Source organism: Pezoporus wallicus, unplaced genomic scaffold, assembly GCF_028554395.1.
Source record: "Pezoporus wallicus isolate ANWC-B61680 ecotype Strahan unplaced genomic scaffold, APGP_CSIRO_Pwel_v1 contig_8542, whole genome shotgun sequence".
Classification (NCBI taxonomy): domain Eukaryota; kingdom Metazoa; phylum Chordata; class Aves; order Psittaciformes; family Psittacidae; genus Pezoporus; species Pezoporus wallicus.
In genome coordinates, this window is record NW_026640148.1 from 4788830 (window position 1) to 4811011 (window position 22182).

Genomic DNA, 22182 nt, shown 5'->3' on the forward strand with positions numbered 1-22182 from the left:
TATAATTTTAAGAGAACAAATAGAAGAAATGAATGATGGACAATTTTACTGCAAAATACACTACTTATACAGAGACATATGACTATTCATCTGGCATTCATATTCACTCAGGATTACATTCCATATGTTATTTTTCATAAAATGTTTATCTGGGAGAATCATGTTCATATTTATATATTCTCAGATTCTCCTATTACACAAAATGAATACACATAAGTAATTGAAGCTGCTGAACAGCAGTACTTGAGCACAGGTACTTAGGCAGCAATCAGCATATCCTTTAGAGTATATAAAGAAAGTTTCATTGTTACACAAAAGGGATTTTCTCCTGGTCAAATTGGACTGAGTCATAAAATAAGCTTTGATCTCTTGATTCTGGAATTGGTGCCTTAATTTTGAACCCATTTGTCTCTATATAGCAGAACAGGTTCTTGTCCATTCATGATTTTATATATTCAAGAAACTTAGGAGAAACATCCAAGCTTTTTGCAAAAGAAAAACAAAGTCGGGAAATTATTTGATTTTTTAACTGCTCCGCACGAACATGAAGAAATAACTGCAAAAAGATCAATAAACTGAGGCGTTTCACACAACTCTTTACAGACCGGGCTACCATTTGAATTCAAGCTAAGGAATGAACAATCTCCTTTTGTTCTCTTCTGATGTTCCTAGTTTTCAGGTACATTACTAACTTTGAGACCAGACAAGGCCTCATCCTATCACCTTTCTCTTGGTACAAAGAAAGCCAAGTCCCACCTCACCAGATGACCTGTAATGAACCTCACCCTAAAAAAGGGTAGTCTCACTTGAGAAGCAGTATTTAAGCTTGAAGGTGAATTACCTTGAAGGGACGCTACCTCCTTCTGGATTATAAAATAAAGAAATAATTTGGAGTATTCTAGTCTGATTTGGGCTCTGTCTTTAAGGTCTCTACTGTCTACTCACCCTTATACATTCACTGTTCTGAAAACTCTAAAAGCCTTTTTTCTAGAAAAAGTTCTTGACTTCTAAAAATGTCACCTCTGTAGTCATGCCTGCAGTTAGGAAAGGGAGTGGATGGTAGGTTCAAACAGTGCTCTGTCACCTTTTCTTGTGCCTTTGCATTTCTATATCTGAGTCATCACATCCATAAATGTCATTCAGTGATTACTTATACCATCTGCACCTCTCCTCCAGATCAGCTTCCTTTTGATCAAACAGAAACATCAGCAAACAGTAACAGAAACATGTTACTTACAGGGAAAGTAATGTGAGTTCACAGTCTTAGCTATATAGCTGGTCACTGCCTGTGTGAAAACTTATCTGTGATACCTGCAAGACAGTCTAGCCTTCAAATTCTTCAGTCATAACAGTTTCTTTAATCTTAAACCAGAACCAAAATTGGTCAAGTGGGATTCCTTCATGAATAAGATCTTAGATCCAATATTCTCTCATAAAGATTAATTTACTTTGTAGAGGGATATATTCTGTATATGGACAACATATTTTAATATACCTTGTTTCTTTCAAAGGGAAGGGAGAATGCCTTCATATCTTTATTTTAAAACATCACTCTGTATGTATCTGCATTATTCTGCATAGTTTTTGTTTGAGTATTTTGAAGAATGATATTAAAATCAAAAGCTTTCATGAGTAATATCTTCTCATATTTGTCTAGAACTTTAATTTTATTGAATAGCAGGAGTGATGAAAGTGTTTACCATAATAATGACAATGACAAAGGCCTTATGATGAACTACAATTAACTCAGTGATTCACCAGTTAACAGCAAAAATTTCAATGCATCCTGACATTTACAGCATTTGGTTGTGATTAACAGTCTTTGAAATGTCACAGAATTTTATTTAATTGGCTATGATTTTTTTTAAAGGTAATCACTGCAAAGACTGCGTTTGTCACTAAAAGAGATAATTGCAGTTGTCACATGGCATAGTAGGTGCCTAACTACTGTACCAAGCACTTCTATATTCTTAGGCTGTATAATGAACACTGCATACATTGATGATTGGGAAAAACCTGGAAACGGATTTTTAAACTTGCTTTTCAAAGATATCAGCATCAACCACCGTCAAGTCTTAACAACCTAGGAAAATACTGAAGGGTAATTGCATGGCAAAATTAACTAAGTTTAATTAGTATAACCCCTGAACCATTTTAAATCCATCCAGAATATTAATAGACTATTTGTGTAACACAAAGCCTTTTTTTTTTTTTCCTCCTCCTCCCCCACCTCCTCTTTTTTGGTTGTTAATGTAGACAAGACATCCATAGCTAACCTATAATTCACAAGAATAGATTTCTGGCACATAAAGGTCACATCATGTAGGTTAAGTGGAAAATGGTTAACTGTACTCTTTTAAGGAGCTTTTTCTCTGGCTTAGGCTGCTTAACAGAAGCTCCCAGAGACTTTGCTGACATTCCTGTATATAATGGAAAAGATTTTTATGCTGTCAATTCTGGAAGTATATATGGAAAAAGGCTTGAAGCTATCACACTACTTTTTATTAAAAACACAAAAAACAAACAACAACAACAAAAAAAAACAGCCAAACAAAAAAAAAACCAGTTGTTACTCCACCTTGAATAGATCTGAACATATATGTAGCATGATCCAGCATGACCCTACAGATCAAAAGACTTATTCAACATAGGTACAGTTCAGTACATGGGAAGTCAGTTCCTTTTATTCCCAAAACTATCAGTTTATCTAATGAGATTTTTTCATACCACATTTATCGTTATAACTTCAGATGCCTCGCTGGTTTTAAAAGAAAGCAGAAAAATCTAATTTCAGATGGTCTTGATCACTGTCTGAAATGTTTTGTTTTCTTTTCTAGTTGGCACAGATTTGGAAGACTAGTTGAAAAGGAAAAGGACCAGGAGGGTACTACCACACTAACTAGTGTTTTCATTCATAGAATCATGAGAAATATTTGATGGTGCATTTTATTTTCATTGGTTTGCTCCCTTGTACTCTTTCTTATTACTACCGTTGTTCCCTTTTCTCCTTTCTTTCCTTGCTTGTTCCAATATACATTCCCAAGAAAGTGTATAGTCAGCCGTATCAAAATATTGCTAAGATTGTTCTTTCCTGGAATATATAGCATGAAAATATGTTACCTTTGCAAGAAATGACAAAAAATCTCTCTGAAATACACTACATAAAATCATTTTATGATAACCACAAAGACTGGTGTGCATATTGTGAGGAAAACCATTTCAGGCAAAGACAACGGATCTGATTTTAATTAAAAATTTTTTTGTGGATAACTAAGAATGATACACTGATTTCATTTGGAGTTTGGAATGGAAACTAGATGCCCTACACTAGATTACCTCCATGATCATGATGCTTATCTTCTAGAGACTGCATTCCTGTTTATAGATGTTATTCTCAGAAATGTTATTGGAAAGTTGGCCTCATGTTTTTGGCAGATATATAGTTAAAATAATATTAATACCTCTGAACTGGTTACACAGTTTTACATTTCTCCCTCTATCTTAAAGTATTACAGAAGTGCAAGTGTTCCCATAACTTATTTTAGATACACTATAAGACATCTTAATTGTCATGCCAAAAGTCAAACCAGTAAAAAATAAATTCATTACTAGTAACAGTGGGTATTCACAAAATGTTTATGCATATAGAAATTCCTGTCATTCCTAAAACGTTAGCTCTTCCAAAGAAGAAAAATTAAAAGCCTCAACCATGAAATTTTCGTTACCCTAGTTTTCTAACACCTAGAACAGTTACTGAAATAAACCTTATTCAATGTACACATGCATGAGTAGGTGTATATTGTAAATATAGACACAAAATAAATTAACATAAAATGTATACATATAAAAATGTAATTTGTTTATCTTTCACCACACATATTATATGGAATTATCTATAGATAACACCGTACTATCATCACATTTTTCAGTGAGTTATAATTGATGAGGACATATCAGATTTAAGATTAACAGAAATTACTAAACAGCAAAAAAGGTGTCGGCAGCATAAATCTGAAAAGCATTAACTTACTTCATTGAGCATGTTGAAAGCTTCATTTAAAGCAATGTCCAGCATTCCAATTCCTTTTGCAAAAAGTTTGTCAAGGTGTTCCCTGAAATGCTGAAACATGAACAAGGAAGTTTTATTTGTCTGTTTATTGTTACAACATACATGTTAATATCAACAATTAAGGATTCTTGAATTCTTCTTAGACCTGCTTCTTAAGCTTAAATGGCTGTAAGCAGTAATTCATAAGTCAAAGCAATTACTGGTTAATCTTTTCACTTTTATGAAGTCACAGGAACCTGAAGACGTGTTAGAACAAAAATAATGCAAAGGTATCACAAGATATGTTTTTGGCTACTTATTCAATCAAATAGTTTTCCTTTGTTGTTTTTTGTTTGTTTGTATTTCTATTTAGGGATATCCATATCTTCTTTTCACTTCAAGTAGTAACTTCTACATTATTTCTAACTATTCAGCTTTGAGGTTTTATTAACTAGCAGATCCTGAAAAATAATCCTTCCTGAAATTTAGCACTGAGATTCTACTTTTTGTTATGATATTTCCCTAAAAGATGGTAAAACCTAATCATTAGGCAATTGTTGTTTAAATGCAGCTTATCAAGTCAATATAATATTTAGACTGTTAAAGAACTACTCTTCACAAGACAGTAGGGCTAATCATTTGGTAGCAATATGCGACTATTTTAATTTTATGTTGTAGCTGTACTTAAATAAGATTTTTTGCAGTTTTATGCACTTATACTATTATGCACTGCCAACATTGCTGGCCAGGAGCATAGGCAAAATTTTATAACAAGCAGTTCTTAGAGGTTATCTAGTCAGAATTAATCTTATCTTTTTCTAAACATACGCTATTTCTCCGGATATGTCAGAAGTTTGACAAATTTCACAAATTCTGTACTCAACAAAAATGTAACCCAATATATTATATTTACATTAAATTGCAATTTTTTAGAGAAAATGTAAGCTATGAAGTGTTAAGTAGCACATTTTTAAAACAATGTTAGCAATACTTTCCAAAAATATAACATTCAGAGGAGAAAAAATCCGTTAGCTTTACAAGAAGGAGCAATATATCATTAAAAACAGTAACATGAACCATGCTATCCATAAAGAGATTCTCTATGCAACGCCAACAAACAGCAGTATATTGGAAGGCAAAGAAGTTCTTATTTCATTTTTAAATTTCAGTAAGTTGAAAAAAGGAAAATTTACATCCTAGCCTCTAGGCAACTCTGAAGTCACAAAAAAAGGCCTGCTTTTTCAAAATGATTACTTCATAGTGACCTAGTAAATGTAGTTCATTGCAGCTTAATACTTGCAACAGCCAAAAGGCACAGTCTTGTTTGTCTCAATAAACAGGGATAGCATAAACGCCCATATGGCTACACTGCAAAATGGTTCTTTTTTTCCCCAACTTAAACATAACTAACTTAAGTAAATACTAGTTGGTATCTCCATAGTACCGGTAATTGCTGTTTTAAATACATTTTAAAATATAATAATGTGTTTGTAAGAAGAAAATGAAACATGAGGTGGGAAATAGTAAGGAAAGCAGTGCTTTTGTGAAGCATTATTTCAGTCTCCACAACTGCATAAAACAGTTACTTCAACAGGTTATTAACAGATAAAAAAATTCTATTTATCAGCTTATTGGTATTAAAGCATTATTGCAAGTATTGTGTTAGTATATATATGTGTATAAGTATTGTAGAATTGATATACTACTGTCCCAGCACCTTTCATGTCCATAACAAGTACTGAAGAATGAATACAAAATACCCAAATATTCAAAAATGCATTGATCTCTTACTATTCTGGATCCAATTTGTCATTTCAATGTATCTCTGAAATTTAGGTTCAAACTGAACAAAAGCCACATAAGCATATTTTTGACTTCACCTAATGCAGTCTGTAAATTGAGATTGGCAGTGCAAAGATGGGAGTTTCCTAGACAATAGTTACTTCATCAGCTGTGAGCAGCACACTGCAGCATGCTTTCCATAGCTATTTCAAAACACAGTAACTAACAGCCAGATTCAGAGCCTACTGACTTCAGTACTCAGGGTGACTTTAATACACACTGCCATCAGTCCGTATACAGAATTAACGGTAGCACAAGACTGTTACAGTCATTAAAGCTTTTCAGAAAGTCAGAAAATACAACTGTTTTTCAAGAAATATATAGAATTCATATGAATTTATAATTGTGCATTGGGATCCTTCACAACCTAAAATACATCATGTTTATAAAATTTTCCAGGTAACATCTTAGCTAAAACAGTTCTACATACAGCTGATATTTCTTAAAATTGTTGCTAAGATTTAAAAATAAGAAAAAAAAAGCAGTTTACTATTGTTTCATCAATATCAACAATTATTTCATAACATCAATGTTGTGTTGACCAGACATTTTGAAGCTGCTGAAAGCCCATCTCTCCCAGATACATGGAACTAATGTTAGTTTAGAGTTATCACAGACGCTTCCCTTAACACGAGGATTTCACCTCGAAACAAGAGTTATCACAGATGCTTCCCTTAACACAAGGATTTCACCCCGAAACAAGAGTTCTCTGAAAATTGACAAAGCCAAACTTTTGTACTGGAAATAAGTTTCTAATCCTACCTTTTCATAAATCAGATGTGCTTGAATAAATATTTAATACAAATCATTATTTCCCTTTGGAATGCTTTACTGCTTCATAATTAAACTAGAATTATTTTTAGTATTAAAAAAAACACAGTAGTTTATAAAATCTCTGATATTTGAGAAACAAGCACTGTGGAATATTTATTACAATGAATATACATTATCAACTATGAACATACAGCATAAAGAAATTACCAAAAAATACTAGTAAACCGTATTATCTCTAGTGTAGAATTCAGTTTACATGATCTGTCAGGAGAACAAATATTTTCTCTTGCCAGAGCCATATATACACAAGTTCTGAAAATTATACTGTTGATATATGAAGAAATGTAAGTGACATTTGTTTGATACAAAATAGCAAAAGTGTTAAAAATTGATTTCATGCGCTATGAATTTTAACAAATCAGTGTTTTCTGCCTACAGGCTTCAGAGTGAACAGATGCTACAAGGTGATTGTGCAAAACATTTAAATAATTAAAATGCATGCGTGGTTTGGTCTTTGTTTGGAGGAGGTTTATGGGGTTTTTAATTTGTTTTTTAAACTAAGTCTGTTCTCAGTCTTGCCTTTGTTTTTTTGAGAATTTCAGCACTTTGTATGTCTACTAGAAAAATCACATACCAACATGCAAATTCCTTTGTTTCCCTTTTTATCATACCAGATGCCTGATGTGTGGCATTAACTGGAACCATGCCAAAGAAATCATGATTAATTTCACAGGCAGCACTGTTCACTTTACATGTAGCTGAGACTGTTTATTATTCAACAATTTATTATTCAACAATAAAAATGTACCGTTGCACTTCCTTGGAGACTGTTGGCTTTTTCTTAACCCTCTTGAAGAGTAGTACCTTATTCTGACTGAAAAGTCACACTATTAACATAGCTATAATCTGTCATGATGCCAGTTTAAGGCAAATTTATAAGAAAAAAATCCAAACCTCCAAACACTCATTTTTTCTTATTTCATGTCTCTAGTCAGTATAGCCATGCCCTGCCAGTCATGCTATAGTGCCTTCCTTGTTAATGGAAAAGACATTTTTAAAAGCATTGTATTCTTGCATACAAGAAATCCAAAGTTTCAAACTCGTATGCCTCTCAGTATTTCTTTGCACCTTGCCCACACATGTGCTCAACTGCCACTGAATAAACTCGCCCCTTACAAAAGCACTGCAAAACAGAAAAGTATATTCAAACCCTTCTAGTACTGAAAATCTTTCAGGGCAAAACCTTAACCAATGAAACATCCATTTAAAGAAAAACGAATTTTGGAATTAAAGAAAAATGATTTTTGAATGAGGTAACTAATACTGTACTTCTACTTTCAATAACTCTCAGTAATCCAACAGATCCCAGAAAGCAGGAGTCCCCTGCTTTTAATGAGTCAAAAAGTATCATCATTTAATCTTTACATCTTAAATAGCTGCTTTTATTAAACTGCATAAGAAATAATATTGGTTCATCTCAGCTTCTCTTTACTGTCCTATTGTAGCCCTTATAGATTAATATCTGAATTTTCTCAAGTTTGAATAGGATAGCTATCCAACTGTGTGCAAAAACATCCACATGCAATCGTATGCCTAATTTCTGCGTGCAATTACCAAAATGTGCAATATCTAATTGTGACATGCATAATCTTGGTAATTCTGAATGCAAATTAAGCACACAATTAAGACAATCAATTTCTGATGTCTGATTAGAAAATTATAGGGCCAGAGCTCAACAGGAGTAGTTGTGTCTTATTACAGTGAGCAAGTATAGATGTATTCAGTTGTGGAGGTATCCATGATCCATTTGGGAGCAGATGAAAAACATGAGCTGACGAGAGTGATGATACAATTCCACTTGTGCATGTCAGCTAGGACAAGGTCTGTGCATGTATCTACGTGGTTTCAAAAACCAGAACATGACCAACATGTACACTTGGTCCTGTATCCTTGCATGCTGCTAATTTTGTCTGTTTATAAGCACTATCCACTGACAAAACCAGAAAGTCACAGCCATCCTAGCATCTGATAATAACCCATGCATGCAAATCAAAAAGGTTCTCTGTTTTCCTTTCAAAACTGTATAAAGTTTGTTAGAACCCTGTAATTATCAGAGACAAACCAAGAAATATATTTGATGGCCCTGGAATCAGGAAATGGGTTCTTGTCCTAGGTATAGTTACAAATATGCCTATTTGAAGAACAACAGGGTATACTGACACTGTTGTTCCAAATAATATTCAAATGCCCATTTCTGTTTCAGGTGGCCTAACTTGATTTGGACTATTTCAGAAATTAAATGAGGAGGAGCATAAAATTATTTTTAAGGGTCTTCATATTCTATGCTGCACAGAACAGTGATACAGAATATTAAGATCACATCACTGTTGCATTTGACTTTGGCATAACTAAAGATGATAAATTTATAACCATTTATTATACTTGAACTTGGAGTTTCTCTTTAATGAGACTATTGAAAGCGTTTTTTTGGTACACTCAGGCTTTTCTAGCCTCAAAACTTAATAAACAATTATAGGAACTTTGGACCATAGTTAGATGATTAGATTAAATTTTCAGACTTCAGGCATTAGGACAAAATTTTCTGGCAAAACATTATAGTGAGTTGTATTTCTGTTAATTCTTTTTTCAAACTCTTACTTTTGACTTATTAGGGTTTAATAGCTAATAAATTTAAATAATCCAAGTAATTTATTTCAACAAATCTACAAATCTGTGCTTGGGAGGTAAAGTATGACTTCACAAAGATTCAGAGCACTTTTTCATTTTTTGGAACATAGAAGAATATAGGGACATAGAGTGGGCTATCTGAATACAGGCAAGAATAAGATGTTCTTTTCCTAGTTTTAGGACACTGCAGGCAATTTAAAAACTTTTCTGAGATGAAGGCCAGAAAACTGAAAACCTAATTTTTCCTTCATGGCAGAAGCTCCCACTTCTGTGTCGAAACGACACACTGGTTTATCTAGACCATAGTAAAGCTGAAGAATAATTTACTAATTTGGAGGCACTTCTAGCATCGCTTTTTACTGGTCTCTCATTATACAGGCTATTCTAATGGCTTCACAAGGTTTATCCTCCAAGATTATAAAAGCTGACTTTTATTTATAATCACAAGACGTCAAATTTTTACATCCTGTAAGTGAACAGAACATGGTCACACTCCTAACAAACAAGAAAGGAGGAAAAAAAAGTATGCTATCTTCATTTGACATCTGAGGAAACAAACCCACCTGAAAGCAAGTAATGGTGTATTAAACCAGAGAACTGAGTTCCAATTCTCAAATGCCAGGTAAGTGCTGTAACAACTATGCCATCTCAGACGTATACAAATAAGAGCAGACAAGCTGGCAGCTAATCATTAATCATTATTGCTTGCATAATAATAACCAGCTGGCAGATAATCATTGATGTCTCACACGCATGTTTCAGTATAGCTTCTTTTTACCATAGCAAACAATCACAGAATTTCACTGATGGATTTTTCCCTAGCATCATGACAAAGCTAATCACAATGGGAGTGTGCTTGGCTCAAGTTTTAACTAGCACACAAGATTTCTCAAGCTGCTTTAACACATCTTAACATGAGGACACCACCTGAAGCCTCACAAATAGAGATACACCACCCAGTAAGTTCAGCTTACTATGGCTTATAGGAGATCCTTTTTCTAGAAGACCTGAAAACCTTTTGCCTTTATACTATGTTTCTCTGCCACTGGCAAGATGGAAGGGCACTAGAAGCAAGTTTACTGTTATAAACTTCTGACCAAATCAAATCCGCACCTGTCTTCTTTCTGCTTACCTAGCTAAACCAGCTTCTCCCCCCTCTCCCCTCACTTTAGGGATTTTTAATTAGTTGAGTTATGCCCAACTTCCCATTTGTACAGTTTTCAGTATTTTTATTACAATCACCAAAGTTTTACTTTTATCCCTGTGCAGATACATTCTATTATCTCTTACTTGTGATAGCTAAAAATAAGGTACCATTTATGATAAACAGGAAGACCTAAACTAGATGGGGTTACAAGGACCACGTATTCAAGTCTTAGCATACACAAATAAAGCAGTTTCTACTGATTTCAAAGAGGGAAGAAACAGTTCAAAAGTGATAAATGCAGCAGTTTATACAGTTACTCTGGAAAACTGCATTTGCTACTAAATGTCTTTGCTATTTCTAGTATTAGTTCCAATACTCATTCATGAATGCTGTAACTTCAAATGTTCCCGAGACATATTTGGCAAAGATTTATTAGATTTGTGAAGATGAACTACATCAACATATAAAGCAGTTAAAAAAAACCCCAACACCCAAACAAACAAAAAACCCCAACCACAATCAGAAGGCATATGTGAAGGTGGGAGAGTGATGTTTACTGATGTGTCACAGGGAAGTTTGCCCACAATTGATAAATGTTCATTCACATCTGTAAAATGTGTATAAGCACAGTCCCATTTAAAATTCATTGCCAGGACAATTGCAGGTTAGCTTGCTGATGATGATTACCCAAGTGCTTGCGCTCCCTTGCACATTGTGTTGGTAGAATGGATTTTTTCAGTAAAACAATCCTGAAAAAAATGCCAAACAAGAAGCTCAAGACTCAATATATTCAGATTTAAAACAAATTCTTAGGTAAATTAGTTGCCTGGGGCTGCAACAGAAAACTTTAGACTAAATTTCAGTGGTCTGGGGCTAGTTGGATGTTTTGGGGGTCTAGCATGGCTAACTAGTTATTAAAAAAGATTTCAGTGAGACTTCATGATTTTTAACAACAAAGCAATGAAGTTAACAATCATTTTTGGAGATGGACAGATAAATATACACCTAAGTAATTTGCTTAAATAAAATTCAATATGCAGAATTTGTATTTACCAGACTTATTGGCAATTTCACTCAACTTCATTGCTGAATCAGTCTTCTGGTTATTTAATTTCTGGTAATTGCTGACAAAAATAAAGCTCATTTTAAGTTATACACTACACACATCTGTCTATTTTTGTCATTCTAATTTACACAGGGGTAAGTTCTTGATTTAGTTTGGAGTTACTGTGCCTATCTGCGCATCTAGAAGATGATATATTTCATCTGGAAATATTTACCGAGAAATCTCCTCAACCAATATACAGTACATTAAAAAAACATATAAAAGAGGAATGTATATTGTAATATTGTTACTTTAAATCTGGGGTTACATTAAATCAGATTGTCATCCGATTCCTTTGGGGTAGGTAAATTGTAACATGGAGTTTCTCAAAGATGAAAACCTCTTGGCCCAAGAAAACTAGTATTAAAACAGGCAGTTCCACATGTTTGTAATTTGTGGAGAAAGTGCAGACAGTGACAGAACAGTGTCTGAACTATTTCCCACTCTTTTAAATTTGTGTATAGCAAATTGATACACTTCAAGGTAGCAGCTGTTTAATGCTAATGCCAAATTATAAATCAGTATGGTAAAATTCAAATATAGGCTACATACTTTATATTACTAAACCATGGTTAGGATCAGAGATTAATTTCAGCCTCATTTATACTACCCAATGTAATTGTAGATTTAATTTTTATGATAAACAAAACTTGAAGCAAGTTTTGCAAATTAGAGGTAGTTTACAACATTGTGAGAATGTGTCCCCACACATCTAAACTGAACCTTGAATGTGGGTATGTGCCAACACAAAAATTTTAGGATGAATTCTAGGCTATGAAATGTTTTAGAAATAAATGATGCACTGAACATCTGCCATATCACCTGAAATTATACTTATTCTTAAAACAGATTATTATATTCTTCTATTCTAAAAATGAAAGCAGAAGTACTCTATGTTGGAAGAAATCTAGTATTGGGACGTCTAGCTTGTACCTTGGTAAAACTGGTGGCACATATATTTACTCCACTCACATCAGTGTCATATTTAAAGTTATTTGTCTTGTATGACTATATAAACCAGACTGGATTCCATAATTTTTCAAAAGGAGTATGCTTTCTCTATTTGTATATGACAACAATTCAGGGTGCAATTAGGCCCCTACTCCTCTGAAAGCTACATACAGCAAACTTTTACAGAAGAGTTTAGCAGAATAAAAAATACTTGATCACAATCTTCAGAAATTCTAAATATGTTACATTAGCATCTCTCTGTCACAGGTTCTTGCTAGCAAAAAAAAAAAGTAAAATAGAGAATTACAACTCAAGCCTGCATAACTTCGCTGCTCTTGAAACTGGCAGGGAACAGGTTTCATGCTTAGATTCATCACTTTTTTCAGTGTATCCGCTTGCTCTTTACTTACTCCTGCATCTTGGAAAGTCAGGCTGGCTGCTGCTGCTGCTCTGCAAAGGGTGAAGATGAGCAGGGCAGCACCTGTGCTGGCAGAAGAGAACTCTCAGCAGAATCAAACACCACACTCTCCCCCTCAAAAGAGGACCTTATCTCTCCTCAAGTTCCACCCTGGCCCACCTGCCCCAAGTTAGTATAATTTAATCCTATTTATTCTGCTGAGTAGCTGGTTCACCCTTTAGCTCACTACTGGTGAAGTGCAAGTGATAAGGATAGCCTAATCTTCAAGATTTTCTATTTCTTCGTTTTGTTAGAGATACTGACACCGATTCAATACAAAGACAAACATTCAGCATGTTTAAGTGACATCCTCAGAGTAGCAAGATTCCATGTGAAAATATCTGAGCCTTATATAAAGGCAGCAAAGAAGTTCTTCAATAAATACTTTCAAGACAAATGTGGACTGGGGTACCGATCCTGTGAAAGCAATATTTATTTAGTTATTGAAACAGCTGCTTTTCTCATGAGATAAAAAGGTCCAGTCAAACATCTCAAAGTAATTTCTTATCTCTGCTCCTAAGAACTATGATTATTTGCTGTGTGTGGTGTCAGATGAACCTAGAAAGATGCAGTTAGCAAGAACTGGGGTGTGTGTCTGTATATTGGGGAGGGGACAGGGTTTTTTTTACGGGTCATTTAATGGGACTCATGGAGAGGGAAGAGAAAGAGACTGCCAAAATGGTATAAATTACAGTTTACTCAGCATATATTTATAGCTTGGTAAAACTGATTTTATGCATGCTTCCAGTAATAAATGCTTCATTAAGAAATACCTGTCCTTCATAACGTCAGGCGTGTATGTACAGCAATGTAAAAGAGTTATAGAGTGAACAGTTAAAAATTCAAGTCCCTGCAACCATCAGCAGCATACATCTCTGTACACATCGGGAAAACTATAGCAATATGAAATACCATTACAGCGATTTCTAATTGTTCCTGTTTAAAGTTAGCATAGGGGAATAGATACTTGCTACTTAAAGAAAAACATTCTAATGTATTTTAAAAAGCTTGTATTTATTTTGATGCTAATAGAGCTTACACTGGCTGTAACAGATGTGGCTGCTCTTCCTCCATTTCAAGTAAGGAGAACATTTGACATTAAATGACAAATAATAGATATTTCCACGAGGAATATACAGTTACATCTTCAGACCTACACTGGACTACCAAAATTTCAGGCATATATATGCACATATAAACTGAAACAATATAACATATTTTAAAACATCGCCTATCACCTATTCTAATTCATCAGTACAGAAACTTCTGGATATATGTTGATAATGGCTGTTTGAAAAAACACGTTACAGTGTTTGTGGTGATATTTTTCCTCTTCCTGTTTTGTCATTCAATAAACAAAAGAAAGAGCTATTATTACTAGTGAACAGACAAATGAGTATTTACCTTGTAAGACTGGTTGAGAAAGTGTAATTTCATAGAATCACAGAATCTATGGAAGGGGCCTTAAAGATCATCTAGTTCCAAACCCCTGCACAAGCAGGGACACCTTCCACTAGAACAGGGTGCTCAAAGGAGTATCATCTGATACTACAATAGACACTTGGCAATTTCACATAAAAAAAAAAACTACAGAAGGCTGGCATATCTGTCAGACTCACAGGAATAAGAGTAGCAGTCCAAATGGCTGAATTCTGATAATGAATTTCAAAACATAGCTGAATACTCCAATAGTTCTTGACCAATTTTGGAATGTGCACAGTAACAACATTTAAAAATATCTTTTTGTCTATGGACCTGACCAAAAGACTATTTTCCAGGGAATTCAGTGGGACTTTGAAAAGGACCTCAGCTCACCTAACTATTGCATGTTACCTATGTCAAGTTTATTCTCTAGTTCTGGCCTTTCAAGGAAACAATAACTATCTCACTAATATGAATAACAGGAAACAGGTCATATTTAGTTATTCTCTGAAACACTGGATATATTTTTCAATTTATAGGCAAAATAAAGCACAAAGTGATTCCAGAAATAAAATTTAAAAAAATAAATTAGCTAACTAGAAATTACATTGATGCTTACTCTGAAGAATATGAAATTGTACTTCACTATTTTGAATAACTGAATACTGTTCATAAAATCTGAGCATCATCTGGGTGGCATAAAAACTTTTTGATCAATTAAATTAAAACTAATCTGACATTAAGTAGCATACGGGTATATGGTGATTAGCATTTTGATCAGTTGCACAGTGATGGAAATGTTAACAGTAGGATTAATTCCAGACAGTACATCTGGGCAATATATTTGAACCTTTAGTTTTAAGTCTAGAAGTTGCACAGCTTTCATATGGCTCATTAGATGCACTCACAATAAAGTGTTCATTTAGAAAACTGCATCGCAGTTAACTCATACAAATAAAGGTGCTCAACACTAAATGATTAGGAACTATTAATGCCATTCCACGCAGTAACCAAATGATATTTAGATAATCTAAAAATCAACAGTGGAGAAAGTTAAGGAAGCAGCCCATGAAACATAATTCCTGTAAAATACAGGTGCATACGTAGGCTAAATGCAAAAAACTTGGGTGAATAATACAATGGAGAAAAGTACATCATAATGAGATCACAGTCATTTTGTCTTGGTATACATAAAAAGACCTAGCACTGACACACTTAGAAGTGAGTTTTCAGAGCTATGTCTTCTACTTCCTTCAAGATCTCACTGACTTCTTTAGCCATAATGAATTATCACACTGAATGTTCAGCACAATACAGTGCTGACCTGCAACTCTTCTGGATCTGCCTTTAATAAAAAAAGAGAGAAATATTTAAAGAAAGATACAAGACTACTGCCCTCTCCAGCCATAAGCAAGACTCAGGTGGGCAAGTCACTTTTAGAACAGAGAAAGTGTTAGCAGGGAAGAAGTTCTACAATGACACAAGTGGCTTACTTTAACAAGCCTTTCCCTCTAAGAGAAACATTGGGCTTTTCAACTATCTTATTTCATAATTTTACATGGCATAAACAATATTACCTTACCCATTTAAGAAGTGTGATGGAGTAATGCTTGCATAGAGCAACTGCAACAGGATGGTAGGCAACAAACTATAATTCAAGCTGCTGTTTCATACTGTAATCTCCCTTCAAATAAAACTATCACTGAAATCATTGTAATTTTTTTTTTTGAAGAATGCCAGTAGGACTTAATGTGAACACTTTCACAGAACTTTCTTGAATGTATGCAGTATTATTTTGACACACCTCTTTGAAATGCTGGGTTTTTTTTATTCACACTATATTTGTTTTCCTTTGGTTTGAGGTTTTGTTTCAACTTTAGTATTAGTTTGTCTTAAGAATGCAACCTCTTTCTTAGTAAGCTTCTGTAAAATAATGATTGTTCAATTTAAAGCAACTGAAGTATTTTACTTACAATAATTGCTATTTTTTATTAACTATATTTTCAGTAATTTCTTATATTTCCATTAAGTTTATTCAATCAGATTGACGAGGAAGTGATTTCTTTTTCTTCTTACTGAGGCACATAAGACTCCTTTGAAATGGCATTAGGAGAATAATTAATAAATTCTAATAATGGAATGCATTGTACTAGGAAAAGATCATTAAAGAACATTGTTACGCACTGCCTCCTATCCTTACTGTGTTGCTGCTTTGATTCCTTACCTCTTTGTTGGCTCTGTCTGCTTGCACTAATGTTCCATTCAGACATGGCTCTACATAATGAAGTTCTTCATTATACTATAAAGAGAAAGAAAAAGTATGATGAAAAATGTAATTAAAAGCTTTGAAAGATACAATTTAATGATTTAGAACTACCGTGAAACATGCACATAAAGCAAGAACAAAAGGACTTGGCTGATTTTTAAAACCTGGATGTGGGTGGTTGTTGGTTCTTTTTTTTATTTTTCCATGCTTCTTAACATTTCAGAGGTTTATACTTTTTAAAAGAAGCATTTAATTGAATAGATGCCAACACCCAAGTGGAGTTAATAGGTACTGTATACACCAACTGGCACAAATATTCTTCAAGCTTAAATCTGGATAGTATTAAGAGGTCATTTTTGATACATCACAGTCACAACTCCCATTTTTTTTCTACGCATAAAAGAAGTCTTGACAAATAGTTGAGGCACCAGCTAACATTTTGCAAGGTTAATAGTGGAACAACTATGCCAAAAAGTCTGTAAGCTTCAATCAATCCTGGACTTGTCTGACAACAGTCAGAATTTCAGTCAAGCAGAATAGCTTATTATACACTAAGTCATGAAGATGTGACAGATCTCTTAGGAATTATCTGCTTATCTTGCAAGGTCTAAGTAAATTAGATAGTCCATCTGATTTTCAGCAGCATCTTAAGCATTAAAAGAACCTAAATCTTATCTGCAGTCAGTAGATCTTGCAGACTCGTGGATGTTTAAGTCACTTAATTGAAAATTGGACTTTTTAAATCTTTTGAACCTGGTCAAATTAATATAGAAGTACCTTCAAACAGTCTAAATTAGTTGCACAGCCAGAATTTTAACTTAATTGCTCCTCTCAATTAAATATACTGTAGAAGTTATTACAGATTAAACTATAAGGCCTTTGCATTTAGGCTTTAAGCATTTTCACCTTTTAATATGCATTTATTGAATCAGAACATCCGTAGTAAACAAAAACAGACAACACATTAAGTCAAGCCAAAAATAATAATAACATGTCATAAATTAATATATGCATTTACTCTCTTCTTCCTCCACCTCAATGGGAATAAAGAGAAGCCTTACCTGACTCACAACAGAATACTGCTTAGACAAGGTTCCCTGTGACTGCAGGTTCTCACTATGTCTGTCTCTAGCTCAGAATTTGTGCTACTTTCTTTGGTTTAACACCTCTCCTTTCTCTGCACATGGTCTACCCATGGATGCCTGCAATCTGTTCCACTTTGGACACTTGGCATCATCTTTCATTTTAACAGTGCACAACTCACCACATTCATAATTCCTTAATTACTGTTACATAAGGAAGAGTGTTTAATTTGAATTGCATCAAGTTATTCTTGAGGCACTGTGCTAGGCTGAGTCCTTAGCTGTAAGTAATTTCACTTGCTATTGCTAGTTTTACAGGTGATTTACATCAGCATCGACACAGTAATTGATTGGTTGCATAGAAACAAGGAGAAACAATCAAAAGATATTTATATGTAATTTCTATAGCGGATTTGCATGTTTCCCTAATTATTTTATTCCCATCAATATTATTTTAACATATAAGAATCTGTTGATATGTCTGTTGCTCCAAAGGTAATACAGAAAAAAACAGGCAAAGATTTCTGGAACACTTTAGAGTCAGTGTCCTGTGTGCATATGTCATAACAGCCAATTGAATTGATAAATGATGTACTTTCCTCTGTTCAGATTGCTTTGCAATCTATCTCCTGACAGTCATTGCAAAATAGTAATGCCGAAACGACACAGCATCTCTTATTATAGGCTTAAGTCAAGACTATATTCCATTCTATTGTAAAAATAAAGTAAAATCAAAAATCCATAACAGACACGAGTATACCAGCCCCTACTCCCAAGACTTTTCCCGTCTTCACACAGTTTTTTTCCAGTATGTTCATTAATAAATATACCTTCCAGTTTAGCCTTCTCAGTCTAATATCTGTAGCTGTCATTGGAATTTATATTAAGATTCTTTTTTTATATGACACCAATCACAGTGTCTGTAATTGGTCATCATGCAATAAGATACTGAAATCTACCTGTTTCTCAGCCACAGTCTCACTTTGAAATGTCTGCATGCAAGCAAACTCAGAATTCCCTAATGCTGTAGTAGTACCACAACTTTTTTTTCCAGGCCTACCACCACCAGCGAATAGAGGGAACAACTTCCTACTCTATCAGACCTTGCATCTAAATAGCATGATTTCAGTTTTCTAGATCTCTATAATATTTAACTACTATTTAAGCAACTCATATCACTAGTTTTTTCCCACAGACATGTAGACATGCATGTCTGCTAGCTGCACCACAATCCACAGACTCCCAGCAGCTTGCTGCTACACCTTTACTGTTATTCAGTGACAGAGTAAAATGGATGTCTTTTACAGAGGACATGCTTGAAGTCCCCTAGCAGCCCCAAAATCAACCTACTTCAAAAAAGGATGAATAAAAATGTTCATTTTCACATAAAAGGTACAATTACATAGATGATATGTGGACAAAGCACTTTCAGCTGTCACAGTGAACATGAGAAAACACAGATATTCAACCTCCTGAAACCTAGTCAAATTGTGTCACTATCTGCATTTGAGATTATTATATATCAAAAATTTGAGATTATTATATATCAAAAAATATTTTAAGTAATCTGCTAAGCATGGCAGAAGAAAAGGGATTACACCAAGGTGTGTAAATAAGTATTTTTATGTAACAGTATTCTATGGATAACAAACATAATCTGGAAGGATTCTATTTGTTAGCAGTTCTTCCTCTTCTATATGGATACAAATGAATGCATAGCAAAGAAAACCTTTATAAAACGTATAGCACCTTCTGATGTTCTGAAATCTTGCAAGGGTGCATTTTTAATGATCTATTAATTTTTATACTCTTTACTAACTGTATACACTTTGTACCCCATTTTGGCCTCAACATAAAAAGGACATGGAACTGTTGGAACAAGTCCAGAGGAGGCCACGAGGATGATCAGGGGACTGGAGCACCTCCCATATGAAGACAGGCTGAGAAAGTTGGGGCTGTTCAACCTGGAGAAGAGAAGGCTGCGTGGAGACCTCATAGCAGCCTTCCAGGATCTGAAGGGGGCCTATAGGGATGCTGGGAGGGACTCTCCATTAGGGACTGTAGTGACAGGACAAGGGGTAACGGGTTAAAACTTAAATAGGGGAAGTTTAGATTGGATATTAGGAAGAAGCTCTTTATGTAAGGGTGGTGAGGCACTGGAATGGGCTACCCAGGGAAGTTGTGAATGCTCCATCCCTGGCAGTGTTCAAGGCCAGGTTGGACAGAGCCTTGGGTGATATGGTTTAGTGTGAGCAGTCCCTGCCTGTGGCAGAGGGGTTGGAACTAGATAATCTTAAGGTCCTTTTCAACCCTGACTATTCTGTGATTCTATGGAAAAATTCATTTTCAGTTCCAAAAGAAATTCCCAAAGCAGCAAATATCTGCCTTTCTAAGTCCATGAAATCTGTAGAATTTTGATGCACTATGTGAAAGCATTCAAGCAATGTTTTCTGTTTAAAATAGTATCTCCAAGTGACCTTTAGTACAACTGCCAGCTTCTAGTAGAAGACCCATCTTGTGTTTCATAGCATATATTTGATTTCTTTGACCTTGCCATAGGGTTTTGCACTGTTATTGGTGATGCCTTTCTTTTACCTGTGTCACACCATTAAAGTAAAAAAGGGGGGAAAATCCCCCCCATCAGCAATTTTAATTCATTTCTGTAGCTTTTTAAGACATTTTAAATTTTGTATTTCATGAAATAGCCTCCTGATCTGTAGTCAAAAGGCTGATTAGTAACTGCTGACTTTGCCAGCAATACCCAATATAGATCTCATGTTAATTTACCTCAGTAAATGTCTACATTTTGCCTTTCAAGAGTCTTGCATTACACTGTTTTCTTAGATTTCCTGCTGTTGTGTTGTCCCACAACCCTACACTCTGGCATATGATACTTTTGCATGTTACAGTTGTGATAGCTGTGATGCAATAACTGCTATGCAATAGCTGTGCATATTCTGTGTTTTGTTGAAGGAGGAAATAGAAACCAGTTATACCATTTCTGAGCTACTCTTCTAAAACCTTTTATTGATTTAAACATCAGATGACATTGGTTATTCTTTATTTAGTTATGTTTATTTATTAGTTCACATTATTTTGTCACTTTAGTTATTTCTAGTTCTTTCTTTGCACAAGAGGCATAAAACAAGTAGGCTAAAATCTGAACTAAGAGGAACCATATAGCTAGTTTGACAGCTGCTGACCATTACTTAAATAGATACTATTTGTATTATGAAAATGTTATATATATATACACACATGCGTTTATGGTACTAACACACTTACAGAATTAGTCTACCTTCATATTTTTCATGTGTATTCTTTGTCATATTTAAGCAGTCTGGAAAAAGGTCAACAGAAACAAATTCACTTTCTGTTGCGCAGCAATACACAGATAAAAGATTTCACACTACATTAGGCATACTCAGATACCCAATACAGCCTAATCCAAAATCCAACAGTGAAGCCAATCCAGAAGAGGAAACAAAGGAACTGGTATTTTCAAAGTTCCACTAGAGTTACCATGTGCAACAAGTGGCACCCATGCACACACTGCTGCTTGGAGCCATCATATGGAGGTTATGCCTTTCTCCTCAGCCTGCTCACACATGAGCTGTACAGATCCTGATTATTCAGCAGGCTGAAAAGTAAGTTTATCCATAATCTACCCTGTATGATTATAAGGGTTCCTAAGAAGAGACTACACAGAAATCATTTATAATGGGAAATTCTACAAATGAAAACCAGAGAAATATACCACTGTGCTTTGAATTAGCAAATACTTTTATTGTAATCAATTTTGCTAACATAATGTCACTAAAGCATTAAAATTAATGTATCGTTCTTGGCTCAGTTAATATTTTGTTAATTTAATACAGAGTTTACAGTTTTATAAAAGCATTTTTAAAATTTCAGCATTCGGCAAAATTAGTACTCGTTTTATGATAATATTGTTAATTTAATGCATGACTTGGAATTATACTTCAAAGTGAAATGGAAAAATATGCCTTTTCTGTTGTTGCAGGCATCTCTGCTCATGCATCAGTGAACTGACCTTAAATTTTAACATAGGCAGCACAAAATTACTCTTGTTTTTCAACATTTTTTTGCAATTCAATCATCTAGTCCATCAATTTCAAATAGATTTTGCAGCAACCTACCCATGAAAGCTAGAACGATTTTTAACATTACCCTTTTATGGTTAATCTCTGGAAAGAGCTGCACTAAATCCTCCTTTATTCTATAGATATATAGATAAAAGCATATTTAGTGAAAAATAAATGCATATGAAAGAATCCAGCTAATGTACTGCTAGTGGCTTTTAGGTTTATCCTTGGCTGGAGCTCTTTTTTGTTTTGCGTTTTTTTTTAGGGGGGTGGGTTAGGGTTAGGGTTGGTTGG

General features: G+C 34.4%; 1 protein-coding gene across 2 annotated transcripts in view; it reads right to left on the reverse strand.

The window, feature by feature from the left end:
* CACNA2D3 (calcium voltage-gated channel auxiliary subunit alpha2delta 3) overlaps positions 1 to 22182 on the reverse strand; it is a 449302-nt gene that overhangs the window by 223069 nt on the left and 204051 nt on the right. For both annotated transcript variants that reach the window (XR_008973242.1, XM_057417633.1), the window contains exons 9-10: positions 16659 to 16733; positions 4031 to 4120 (exon numbers count right to left, since the gene is read on the reverse strand). Coding sequence is in view for 1 of the 2 variants with exons in the window: in XM_057417633.1 (XP_057273616.1) it covers positions 4031 to 4120; positions 16659 to 16733 (165 nt within the window). In the remaining variant the exon portion in view is untranslated. The remainder of the gene's footprint in view (positions 1 to 4030; positions 4121 to 16658; positions 16734 to 22182) is intronic.